The sequence below is a fragment of the Falco punctatus genome, assembly GCF_963210335.1.
Source record: "Falco punctatus genome assembly, chromosome: 15".
NCBI lineage: Eukaryota > Metazoa > Chordata > Aves > Falconiformes > Falconidae > Falco > Falco punctatus.
In genome coordinates this window covers 4042022-4054621 of record NC_137595.1, presented here as the reverse complement: position 1 = coordinate 4054621, position 12600 = coordinate 4042022, and the positions used below count along the sequence as shown (strand labels likewise).

Below are 12600 nucleotides of genomic sequence, written 5' to 3'. Positions count from 1 at the left end.
AGTTTTTTTTATTAAGTATAAAATATTAATCTATATTCAAAATACCATATTTAAAAGATCATTCCTGGACAGTCTTACCCAAATAAGTTGTCCAAGCAAAAAGTGGGGGATATATTTTCTTCTTAGTCGTATATGGTTGGCTTGTTAAAATCTGGATAGTGTGAAGTTAGTGTCATCCTCTTCGGAACGCTCCATAAATATGATTATTCATGCACAAGAGAATAGAGTTGGGTTTTTTTTTTTGCATATGTAGAATTGTGATGGAGGAAAAAAAAGTCCTCAGGGAGGTGGGAATGAGCAAGAAAAGGTGTGTAACCTTTAATGACTCCATGTGCGAATGGTGCAGCAGAGCTTTAATGAAGAGAGAGACATGATAGTGGTGAAGATACATAGAGATATCATAATGGTTAAGCTCAGCCTTCAGTCTTGCGCAGAATTGCTTTCACAGGGGCAGTGGTATCCTTGCTTCCCATAGATCACATTATAAAAAATACAGTTGCTGGTCCATTTCATGTAAAGATTATCACCCAGTCCAAAGAAGAGTAAGGTGCTTTAAGGGCCAGAGCTTAAAAAGAAAGAAAACACAATGATTTGGGCAAAACAAAAAAAAAAAAAAAAAGAAAGAAAAGAAAAAAGAAATAGCACAAATAATAATCATTCTGCCAGTGAAAGTCCTGATGAAAAGCACTGAGCAGTCCAAGGTCAGAGATAAGAGAGGATGGCTCCCTCCCACGCCCTGCTGGCGAGCCAGCTGGACGTGCAGCTGTCAGAGCACCTAACAAGCAAAGATGCTACTTAACTATTGCACCTACTCATGTTTGGAGAAACAGAGGAAATGTGAAGGGATGACACCTCATCAGAGAATATCTCTAGTGTTTCCTTTCACCTAATAATGTCTAAACATCTCCAAATTCTCTCCAGTTTGCTTTTCTTCTCTCTTCCTGTTAGGTGTCCAGTTTCCTTTTGTGAATTGCTGGTTTCCTTTCACATGAATTTTCACTGCTGCACAAATAATGTGGAAGAAAAAAACCCTAAACCAAACTTTAGTACTAAAAACACTGAGGTACTGCTTACTCTAGAAAATTAAATTGTGCTGTTTCATTGCTTAAATTCAAGTACCAGCTCAAATTTTATTTTGATGCTTTCTAACACTTAAGATTTTAGTCTCATGGTAATTCTCGTTATGTCATCCTAAAATCAATTATTTAAAAATCAATTCCAGATGTGAGTGTGTAATATTCCTCTTATTCTTTGCAATTTGAAATGAACTTTCATATCAATAGCTCCAAACGGGGTTGCCAGCCTGTGCACGACCTGATTCCCAGCTGTACAGAAGCACATATAAGTATCTTGGAAAGAAATGGAAGCTTCATTACTCCTGATTTCCATGGCACCTTAACAGCAGATCTCTCAGTACCACCTCTTCAGACAGAGATTGAAGCTTGAGTTTTCACTCAAGGAGAGGAACATGTAGAATTAGTTGTCCACATGTAGTTTTAAAATCCATTGTTCCTCAGGCTGACCGCTTTATAAGGTTGCGTTCAGATTGCCTTCTGACTTCTCTGCTTCCTACCCTTCCCATCTTTTCCCATTTCCCCTTACCCATATTTATCTTCGTGGTGTTTCTATAACAAGATACAATCTTAAACTTAGAATTTAAAAAGTGTAATAGTTACCACAGCCTTGCCATAGGAATTAGTAGACCATCTCATCACACAACACGCATATGCAAATATTCACATACTCTGCCTCCGTGGTTGTGGTTCATGGTAGGGAGATTTGTCAAGCTGATAAATGTAGCTGCATGGTGCCAGCTAAAAGAATGCAACAATTTTTCTTTCTTACACTATGTTTTAAATAAGCAAACCTCTTGACACAATTTCTTCATAGAACAGTAAAGAAATACATAAAGTGTAATTTTCTTCTAATACTCTTTTTGAGACTATATTAAACTGGAAATGCTAGTATATTTAAAGATAACTTTAAGAGGATTGTTTCTATCTAGATCTTTATTCTAGGTGTCTCATGCCTTGTTTACTGATAAAGCATTTCATAAAATTCGCAAGCTGAAGGAGGGGACAAAGGCAGGGGAATTCTGTCATCTCTGCATTTCTAACCTTTGCAAGCCATGCAGCTCTCAAAGGCTGGCCCTGTGTGTGTGCATTACAGTACTCACCCACAGCTGCTGTTCTTCAAAACTCACCTCTTCTGTGCTCAAGCCTTTATTTTCTTTCATTACTGTAGACTTGATTAGGTTTTTAGATATGGCTTTAGATTTTGTAAACCACTCAGCTAAGGCCCCACGCCTGCTTTCTCTCACTTGAGGCTGTGTGCCACCTTTTACCCCAAGCAAATTTCAAATTCCTTGCAGAGGCTTTATGAGGAAGACCCTTTGCTACTGGCAGTTTACCAGTGTTTACTCTGATGTGCCTCTTGCACTTACGTTCCACATTGTTTGTATAATTTGTATTTTAGAGTTTTAAAAACAGGCATTCAATATTGGTGCTTTCCAAACAAGTGAAATAAGCAAGGTCATACTGGTTGCAGGAAATGGTGATGCGCTGTTATAGAAGAACATGAGAAAAGTGTGATTTAGAGCCTGAATGATGAGAGTAGTGACCCTCTTCCTCTGATCCACACAGGTCTTTATTTATATAAAAAAAGCATACATGGCTGTTGCACAACCAAAGCAGGGATGGACATGAATAGGGAAAAAATGTCAGTATTTTTATTTATAATGTTTAAAAGTACATATTTGATGGAAAAGATGTTCTACATAGGTGGTGAGGCAGGCTCCCTATAGGACAGGGGAAAAGAGAGAGAAAATTAGCATCTGCTTCATACTCACAAATGTTTTACCATGCAGATTCACTGCCAAGCCTGGTAGTAAACCCCCTTGCATTTGCTTCAGATTATTGATTTGGTGGGAAATAAAAATAACTTCCTCTGATGTGAATTCTCTAACCCATGGTCTCTAAACCATAGCTGGTTTAGGGTTTGTTTCCCACTTGCTTGTATCTTTCTGTTGTTTTGTGATGATAGGGTGGTGTTTGGTTTGGTTTGGTTTGGTTTGGTTTGGTTTTGGGGGGGTCCCCTCCACAGAAATGCACACAAAATGAAAACAGTCATGCAATAAAGCTTGTTTCTGGCCCACCAAGCTAGCAAGGGATTTCTGTGTTGGTCTAGAAATTCACAACTAAATGAAGGTAGTTCTCAGCTGATACACTGGTTTTGTTGCATGGTAGCCTCATGTAATGTCCCCAAAATAAATCATCTTAAACTGTACCATGCTCTCAGCCTTCTGAAGGCGATCAGCTCAGGTTTGTCAAAGGCCGGGGGGGAGGGGCAGCACCTTTCATAGAAAGGGCACCCTGACATGACGGTATTGGTAACTATCTGTGACTCTAAGAAAGAAAAAAAAAAAAGAACTTCCTCTAAAACCAAGTGCTAGAAGGAAGGTAAATTTTTGTTTATGTGGACCAGATGCAGTAAGGGCTCTAAGACAGGATTTTTTGTTCTTTTAGAGTACAAGAATGGGATTGATACTGCTGTGTTTTCTATTCCTAAAAAAACCACAAAGTTGTTAAAATATAGTCTAAACTTTCTTAGCAGAGAAATTAAAGTTTATTTGAATGTAGCATGCTATATATAAACATAATTGATTTTTAAAGTTAAAAACGTTTTTCTTTTATAAATATGCTTATGAGATTTCATCTTTAGAAGCATTCAATAGGATTAATACTATATTTTTTTTTTTTTAAATAGCATATTGCTGAATTCTGAAAACACAGTATTCTATTAGGAAAGTTAGTCTATATGTTCAGGTAATTTTCATCTCTGTCCTGAATTTTCTGATACTGACAAAACAACAACATAACAAACACCTAAGCAGATACTCTTCAAATATTGTGCTTTACAGCATGGAATATCTTACATACATTCTTTTTCTAAAATACACTTTCAGCATTTGAAATTATATAAAAGAACCCAAACAAATGAATGCAAAACAAATCAAAACCATCATTAGAAATTGGCACACAAAAAGAAAATATCATGCATGTGGAATACTTTGTGCTGTTTTCAGGTGATTCTTTTCCCATTCTTGATTCTTAGCATTCCCTTTGTTTCAAATAAAACATAAACGTGCTTATGTAAATGGTAAATAACATTACACAGTGGATGTGGGTTTTTTCTTATCATATTTCTACTGTACATGAGAGAAAGCTGGTAATCTTCAGCTGAGGTCAAAGACTGTCATATCAATATGATATAAAAATTTCATTTTGTAAGTTATATTCAAGGAGTGTAATTATATAATTGTTTTAAAATGTATATTATGGTGATTATAGCAAGAATAGTCAAATTACTTGAACGCATACTGACAGATGGTTAGTGGGCAAAGACAAATCCATGAATAAGCTGACACACTGATCAGAATTGAAATATCACCTATCTATGCACTGTGAAAATGATTGAAAATTATATTAGCATTGTGTTTTGACAAAAGAGATTTCTTGCTGTTGGCACATACTTAGTAACATAAAGATACCTTAGCCCTACTGTTTCTTAACTTGCACTATTCCATTTAACATACTGCTAAAAGTGGGTATTCTGTCACAGTCCTAGTAATACTGGCGGTTGAATAGCAACCACATTCTATGCTTCTTTGATTTGATTTTAAAATTAATTTAGTAATTTATTTTCTGAATATAGAAATGAAGTTACTTCTGCAGAGACTATTCTGTTGCCAGTGATATTTACGGACAAATATTTCCTTTTGTGTAGTTTTCTTTTGAGGGTGTTTCTCTTTTATTTATTTTCATTTGCTTAAAATATAAAAGCTCTTTTTATAAATGTCAGTGTTCCTGCCAACATAGAAAAGAAAAAAGTTTATGAAATCTTATACACCCGTTTACCACTTTACTACTGCATTTTATAAATAACAGATACAATTTTGTAACAAACTGGAACCATTTAAACATATTATTGAATTGTTATGTATTAAGCATAGTAAAATAATTCACTTATGCAAAACTCTCTGATTTTTGTATTGCAGGAAGACACTTTTGTGCTCTAATAGCATAATGGCTTAGAGATAAGTACTCTTTATCACGGAGGGCTGCTAAGATGTGTATAGTCTGTACTGCTTTTGGGAAAGGTTTCTTATCTTCCTGACTCAGTCTTCATGAAACTCCATGCAGTTTAGTTTCACAATATTTATAATCCTCAGGGCAACTTCACAACAACAACACATGCTCCAGCTCTCCCAATATTGACAGGAACTTCCTAAAAAAAAGGAAAAAAAAAAAACAAAAGGAAAAGAAAGAGGAAACTTTTTAAGTATATTCCTATGGATAGGACTAGAAGAAGTTATTTGCAGGTTTAAAGGAAAGCAATTTGTTTATTTAATTTAATCTACTGCTAAAAAAGTTAGATTTAATTAGGGCTCTAAAAACAGTTTTGTTTTTTGGGGAAAAGGCTTTAGCAGCCATTGAGAGTTGCAGCAGTGCAGGCTGCTGCTGTTACTCCTAACTTTTGTAAAAGACCTACACATCCCATGTTCCAATCCCACGGACTGTGTAGCTACAAAAGGATCTTGACAGTTTTAAATATTTCCTCTTAGTCTCCACTGCGGTGGTCATAAACACGAAAACTGGAAAGTGCCTCCAGGAGAGGGCATTGCCGGCAAACACGTCAGCTCTAACAGCGAATGTAGGCACTTCAAGCACAAAATGATCGGTGCAACATGCCCCCCTTGGCCGTGCGCTGCCTCCAGCCTTTAGGCTGAAAAATTCTCTACAGTTATTTCACAGAAGAGGCAACCAATATTTTATAAAACCTGACTACAGTATTACTGCATCCTAATATATCATTTTTTCACAAAACTGGTGATTATTTTGCGAGACAGTAATTTTTGTTTTGCCCACTGCAGTAACACAGGGTGGTGGGGGCTGGACGGAGCCCACCGAGCCCAGCCCGCGGCTGCCCCCCGCCCTCCCACAGCATGGCCGCACAGCACGGCCACCGGGCGGGTGGGGACGGCCCCAGCGAAGGAGAACAAAGCTCCTCCTCGTGTCCAGAAGGAACTTCCCGTGTGGCAGTTTGTGCCCGGTGCCCCTTGTCCTGTCGCTGGGCACCACTGACAGGAGCCTGGCCCCGTCCCCCTGGCACCCGCCCTGAAGGCCCCTGGTACCTGTTGGTCAGACCCCCCTCAGCCGCCTCCTCTCCCGGCTGGACAGGCCCAGCTCTCCCAGCCCTCCCTCACCGGGGAGATGCTCCAGCCCCTCATCATCTTCCCAGCCCTGCGCTGGCCCCTCCCAGCAGCTCCCTGGCTCTCCTCAACTGGGGAGCCCAGCGCTGGGCCCAGCACCCCAGATGTGCCTCACCAGGGCAGAGCAGAGGGCAGGGTCACCTCCCTCGCCCTGCTGGCCACGCTCCTCCCGATGCACCCAGGGTCCCACTGGCCGCCTTGGCCGCCTGGTCACACTGCCGGCCCACGGGCAACTTGCTGCCCACCAGAGCTCCCAGGTCCTTCTCCGCAGAGCTGCCCCCCAGCAGGGCAGCCACAGCCCATACTGGTGCGTGGGGCTGCCCATCCCCCACCCCCCAGGGGCAGGACCCTACACTCACCTTTGTGGAACTTCATGAGGTTCCTCTGCCCAACCCTCCAGCCTGCCCAGGTCTCGCTGAATGGCAGCGCAGCCTCTGAGGTGTCAGCTGCTCCCAGCTCTGTACCATCAGCAAACCTGCCCGGGGTGCTCTCTGTCCCTCATCCAGGTCACTGATAAACTGAACAGGACTGGACCCAGCACTGACCCCTGGGGAGCACCACGAGCTCCAGGCCTCCAAGGTAGATCACAGCCCTCTGAGCTCTGCCATCCAGCCGGGTCTCAGCCCACCTCACTGCCCACTCACCTAACCCACACTGCCTGGGCTTACCTGCGAGGATGTTGTGGGAGAATGTCAAAAGCCTTGCTGAGGTTAAGGTAAACAACATCCACCACTCTCCCCTCACCCCCTATCCCATTATTCAGATAGAATTCTTCCTGTCTGCAGGAAGAAATCCTATTATTTATTAGGCAATTCTTCCTATTACCTCTGTCCACTCGTTATTTTGAGCATCGTAGGACTCCACGGTATCCAGGTACGTATGGCCATCATAGCCCCCAACAGCATATAATCTGTCCCCCAGAGGACAGATTCCAACAGCATCCCGAGGTACACTCAAGGGGGCCACTGTTGTCCAGGCATCTGTTTTAGGATCATACCTAGGATATTTTACGATCAAATTTAGAAAAATACATTTTAGAAATATATTTCATCTTTGAATTGCTGATATTTGTTTTATTTTCTGTTGTATTGTAGTTCTATTTACACCATGAACTAGTATAGTTACAAGGAATGGGATTAAATATTCAATGTAGCCACTAGAGGGGTCTTCAAGCACATGAAAAATGCCCATATTTTCACTTTTTTATTACAGTCTCTCTATTTCTATCAGATTAAACAACTAATACAGTTTAAAACATAAAATAATGCTGGAGAGAATGATAGCATGGCCACCAATTGACTCAGCAGTTAATTTCAGTATATCCTTCTTTCTCCATTAAGATTTTTTGTTTTCTCTTTTTTGCCAGGACTCATGAGTTCAGAAAATTTCACTGTAGAAGTTAAATATTTCATATAGGTGATGAAAGTTTATAATGCAAAATGTATGGCAGCATTTTACATCAGTGTTGATTTCATTTCGATACGTATTCAGTCAACTTCCAATATAAATTCAAGTGAATTCCAGGGTAGTTCCTACTGTACACCATCTAACTGAGAACAAAACTTAGCCATCGTTATTCACAACAAGGAGTTGAATACTGGCTCAGTTTCCCTTTCTTGCCCCCAAAGCACACAAGGGTGTCACTATGGGTGCCCAGGGCCCATTAAGGAGCCAGAGTTGCCCCCACTCATCATGTTCCCCTCTCACCCAGGGCTCAAGTGTTCTCTTCTCCTTCTACACTGTGCCACATGCCACATAGTGGCAAAGCAACATTTGACACACGACACTTTCTGAAAAAGAAATGTCCAGAATTTGCATTTTCTTAAGAACTGTGCTTATCAGTGGAGAATACAGAAATGGGATTAAATAAGGATCAGATAAACAGTATTTTCATTTAAAAAGGTAATTACTTTGAGAAATGGATATAAAACCAGGATTTCACTGCTTACACTTCTGTGCTACCAAAATCGTTAGGCCAACGTATTAATGCACTATTTAGTTCTAAAGTGTGAATTCAAGCTAAAGTAGTTTTCTTCAGTGTGCCTTTACTTTTTTTTTTTTTTTTTTTTTTTTTGCTTGCGAAATCAGACCCATGGCATATGTTTTAGCCTGACTTCCTATAGCAACATAGTTTCTTACAGAAACAAGGCTCTTTCTATCAGTTTTCTCCATCAGAAAATGCCTGTGTAGTTACTACTCCTGTTTGATATTCTTCTGTGAATTGTTTGATATTCTTATGTGAATATCCTGTGATATTTCTTATATTTTTAACCTTTTGGCCAATATCAGCCAAATCATTGGAGGAAGAAACAACTGGGAAGTATTTAGTTCCTACCACCTATGACACAAGTAGCCAAACCTGGAGTTTGGCACTTGAAAAATCAAAAGGCCACATGCTGAATTTGTTTTACTTGTCTTTACTTGGCTCCTGGGCAGCTCAAACAGAAGGGAGAGCGGAAGCAGTTTGACTGTGAGGGTTAATTGTTTTGTTATCACAAGAGTATTGGAAATGTATTCTGCTCAAAATATTATTTCAAAAAATATATGTATTACAAACATACATTCCAATTGTGAAGAGATTTCCCTTGCTGCTATAAATTATTTTGTACTTCCTTCCTGGAAGGTAAAACAAAAAGGGAAGAAAAAAATTCCTTACCTTTCTACACAGTCGGAAAGTCGAGAGCAGTGGTTGGAAGCAGGTGCATCGTGACCTCCCACAGCATATAAAAACCCATTGTACGTTGCAACACCAACGCCACCTCTTCTCTTGGACATTGAAGCACATATACTCCACTTGTTTGTGTGCGGATCAAAACATTCCATGGATTTTAAGCAGGAGCTCCCATCTCGACCACCAACAGCATACAGTCTGGGATAATAACCCACAAGCAGACCAACAATTTCAGTGTGTGCCAGTTGATCAGGTCCCTTTCAAACCCTGGCTATTACTTACTGCCATGAAATTGAATTTACTTAGTGCAACTAATTAGAGACCTATGGACTTGTCCAGAGTAAGTCACCTAAAAGATATAATTGATTTGTTTTTTGTTGAATTTTGCTTCAGAAGTGCCTGTTTTTCTCCAGTGACTGCAAAAATTTTTAGACCAATCCTGTATAATGTAACTAGAAAATTCTTGACCACTGTTAGAATAATCCTTTTCTAGCTCACTCTTCTGATGTTTGCGAGCGGAAGACAGGAGAGTTCAGTTGTGCAGTTTGTCACTTGACCCAGAAAAAGCTTGAGGATTTGATTTGTTTTTTCATGTCATGCCATTAGATACGGACTAGTTGTTTATACAGCTTTCACAGAGAGAGGAAATCATTGTATAGGCAAACAGATCAGTTGGGATTTTTTGTTTTCCATAATGTGTGGAAACATGGTAGTGATTCCCACTCTCTAAGGAAAAGAACAAATATACCATTATTGACTAATGTTTTCAATAGACCATTTACCGATCAAAAAGTGTTGCTCCACAGAAGCTTAACAGTTTTTTTCTGGTGGAGCTGAATAGAAAAATAATATGGCATGTCTTAGGGAAACAGGAAAAGGAGAAGCATTCTGCTTGGATAGACTGTAGCTCTAGCACTGAATGATGGACATCTGATCTCGGCTTCCCCTGGTATGCCAGAAATTACATCACTAGACTAACAGACGTGATTTAAGCCAGGCTGGAGACAGCTTCTATCAGGAGTGATTGAGAACAGAGTCAGGATCAGGCTGGATTTCCTCTCTGACAAAGTGGTTTCCTGCATGTTGCTGTGGAAGGTACCAACAGGAGTTTCTGGTGAAGTTTATGCTGAGAACATTTCCTCTAAGATACAGTGGGGACTTGAATGGGCAGTTCTGCCTCTCTTGGACTTTTGAGTTAACAATTAAAATCATGTCAGTTTTGAACGCAAAACCCCAACCTGTATGTGAAGAGGTTTTGCATTTGCAAATATCTGTTTGCTGACATCCTTGTTTCTGCTTTTTATCTTTCTCTTTCTCTGCAATTTAAGAAGTGAACAAGGAAGCCAGTGATAAAGTTTCAGGATAAATGCAGTTGTCTGCCTGCAACTGTAATATTCCCAGCCCCTACAAACTGTCATTGCTAAGAGCTTTCTACAGATTTAAATAAGAAGCTTGGCTCAAGCCATGCTCTGCAACATAACCTGGGGCCTTTTGCAAGGATTTTGTATTTCCAGCACCAGACTATGTTCCTGAAGAAAGAAAACAGAATTCTGCTAGGCATTCATTTACAAATTGTTCTTCCTTATGCTGAAATATAACTGCTTTCAAATAGGAATGTACAACAAGGTGTAATGCACTGTTCACTGCAGGTTACACAGTGGATCAATATATGTGCCTGTTCCCATGTTAAAGTGTTTGAGTGGCTTTAGTGTCTTAGGAGGATGTTTAAATAAGTTTTGAAAATCTTATTGGGAAAAACAATGTACAGTGAACACATGATCTCAGTGTATTTAAGCAACAGATGAAGGGCAGAATAAATCTAGGTAAGATAAGACTTATAGAAGGCTGTTTATTCCATACGCAGAATAAATCTAGTAAGATAAGACTTATAGAAGGCTATTTATTCCATACCTAATTATTAGACTTGTCTTCCTTTCATTGAACACACCATATACCTTTAGCTTTTTAAAAATTATTCTCGACTGTGAACTTGTATGTTAAAGTTGTAGATGCATGTGGGAGCTGTAAAATGGCAGAGGACTGAGTGTTTCTGTACATGTTCTTTCACATGGTACTTCCTTAGACACAGAGATTTTAAAGTTTAAACATAAACTTGGAATATTTTGTTAAAGTAGCTGACCTAATATACCCAGAAGTTATATTCTAGGTAAAATTCTGATATGCATGTAATAACATTTTCAAATTGCTATAACTTAGAAGGGCTGAAATATGTTTAAAGCATGACTGCAAGTTTGAAAACAGTTTACTACACAACAGAGGAAAAGCCTTTCTTATTTTTGTATATTTTTTCTTTGTTTTCTTGAGGTGATTAATTACTATAAGATTGAAAAGAAAATTTAAGGAACTATATTTCCAAGGAAGGAAGCAAATGAAAAAAACAAAGAGAGTTTTTCCTGTTGACTTACTTGCTATTTAATGCTGCAACCCCTACGGTGCTTCTAGGGGTTGACATGCTAGCAACATAATTCCATTGCCGTGCTTGTGGGTCCCATCTTTCTACGGTGTTAAGGTAACTCCATCCATCATGGCCACCAACAGCATACATTGGTCCTTCAAGCATTGCTACTCCTTAAAAGGCAGAATTTGGGACAAATTACAGTATCTAATAATTTCAGTAACCAATATTGTATTAACTTCATACTTTAATTCCCTGTATGCAGAAAAGCAATTTCAGCAGGTATTAAACTATCTAAAAGCTACCTTGTCATCTGGCAGAATAAACCAAAGATTAAAAAAAAACTTCATATACAGTATTCTTCTGAATAAGCATTGTCTTTTGTCAAAAGGTTAAAGGAAAGTTTCTTTAGTTCTGATTTCTTCTTGGAAGACTTTCATCTTTTCCACTTCTGTTGACCTGTTCTGGAATAAAGTTGAGCCCCTAAATGAGAAGCAATGTTGTTCTTTTAAAGAATGGCAAAAGTTGACCCTGGCAGTGAAAATATTCCCAGACCAACCACCTATTCCAAGGCAGCTGAAGTTCTGTAGTCCTGCCAGCGTGGAGCCTGGGTGGGTGGGTAGCTGCCTGTCCTTATGGCTAAAGCACCATAACATTTCAATGCCTGTAAGGGGAACACCCTTTTGGATAAGAGCTGGGCTTGTATCTGTAGCCCTTGGGGCACAGAGAGTGAACCTGGCTGTCTGCAAAGCTCTGTGTGGCCGTACCCTGTGTCTCTGTCCCCCTCCATAGAGAAGGGCTTTGGTGCTTCCCCTCTGGGGAGCTGCTGCTGCTGCTGTTTGCTTCATTTGTTAGGTAAGGCAAAATGTTTGAATCTGACTGCTTAAAAGTTTTATAAATCTGTCTTTTTCAGGCCTAAATATACATGGCCTGATTTTTTCAAAAGCACTAACTCTCCACTAAATCATATGAAGCTAATAGGAGCTGTAAGTGTAAGGCAGCTGTGCAAACCAGGCTGATGCACAGGTAGAAGCCAAACTTTGAGCAATCAGATTTAGCTCTGTGACCTACTTGCTGGGCAAAACTATGCCCCTGCAGTTGGTAATTGTAAAGACTGCAATGAAAATTATTTAATCTGTTTTATCTTCTTTCCCTTTACCACCTACTAGTATTTGCTTTTATAAATTTGACAGGCTAGTTGGTAAAAATGCTACACTATATATACATTCTCCACAAAGCAGT

The 12600-nt window shown here is 39.5% G+C and overlaps 1 protein-coding gene across 4 annotated transcripts in view; it reads right to left on the bottom strand.

The window, feature by feature from the left end:
- Nucleotides 1-2716: 2716 nt before the first annotated feature.
- The window catches only part of KLHL4 (kelch like family member 4), a 99260-nt gene continuing 89376 nt past the window's right edge, over nucleotides 2717-12600 (bottom strand). For 2 of the 4 annotated variants that reach the window (XM_080365211.1, XM_080365212.1), the window contains 4 exons: nucleotides 11369-11531; nucleotides 8928-9140; nucleotides 7097-7268; nucleotides 2722-5286 (listed from right to left, as the gene is read on the bottom strand). In XM_080365211.1, the coding sequence (XP_080221337.1) occupies nucleotides 5227-5286; nucleotides 7097-7268; nucleotides 8928-9140; nucleotides 11369-11531 (608 nt within the window). In that variant the 3' untranslated portion in view covers nucleotides 2722-5226. Of the gene's footprint in view, nucleotides 5287-7096; nucleotides 7269-8927; nucleotides 9141-11368; nucleotides 11532-12600 lie in introns of all 4 variants that reach the window. The other 2 variants (XM_080365213.1, XM_080365210.1) reach the window with 2 other exon arrangements.